A 797-nucleotide genomic window follows, 5' to 3' on the forward strand; every position below is an offset into this window, starting at 1 on the left:
TATTTTATCAAACAATATCGAATGCTTTTACCGAAAGGTTGTGAAAGTACCACAGAAGATGTTAAGGAATTTATCATGCAACATGCATTAATTGATAATAATGAGGTGCAATTTGGAATCACTAAAGTAAGCATTTTTATTGATAAATTAATAATTTAAATTATCAAAAGTTAACTTTAATTTTAATATTTTGAAGAATAATGGAATGCAACAGGTAACAATAAAAATTATCCATTTTTATTTTTCAGGTATTTATGCGTGATGCTGAGAAATTAATTCTTGATGATCATCTTCATCGAGTAATTATGAAGCATATTGAAACATTACAAGGATGCATTCAATCATTGATAATAAGGCGTAAATATATCAAATTACGTAATACAGTTATTGCAATACAGGTATGTATCGTATATTTGCAAAAATATCATCATATTGGAAAATTAATTTTACTTTACCTAAAATTGTTACAATTAAAACCATTTCAATCTTTGATATTTCATCAATAATTTTCTCTAGAATTATCATATCATAATTTTATTAATTTTCTTTTTAAACTACTTAAATAAATTACTTGAATTAAAAAATCATTTCAATGCTATGATATGATATGATATGATATTAATAAATTAGTACTTTCGAACTGATGATCTACGGTTTAAAAGTGATTCAAGATGGTATTGCAAAATGTAGAAAAGCATTAATGAAGGAGAAAAAAAAAAAAGACTAACTTTGCTCTCATGTTCCTTTTTCTTTTTTTTTTTTTTAATATTATAATATTACTTTAAAATTTGTTTAAT

General features: G+C 23.0%; 1 protein-coding gene across 1 annotated transcript; it reads left to right on the forward strand.

Moving 5' to 3' along the window:
• Positions 1 to 21: 21 nt before the first annotated feature.
• LOAG_16135 (hypothetical protein) lies at positions 22 to 398 on the forward strand (the record flags this gene model as incomplete). Its single annotated transcript, XM_003151623.1, has 2 exons — positions 22 to 126; positions 249 to 398. Coding segments are annotated over 2 exons (255 nt in total), but the record flags the coding sequence as incomplete, so codon positions are not given.
• Between the last annotated feature and the right edge of the window lie 399 nt (positions 399 to 797).

The sequence above is a fragment of the Loa loa genome (genome assembly GCF_000183805.2).
Source record: "Loa loa unplaced genomic scaffold supercont3.4264, whole genome shotgun sequence".
Taxonomy (NCBI): Eukaryota; Metazoa; Nematoda; class Chromadorea; order Rhabditida; family Onchocercidae; genus Loa; species Loa loa.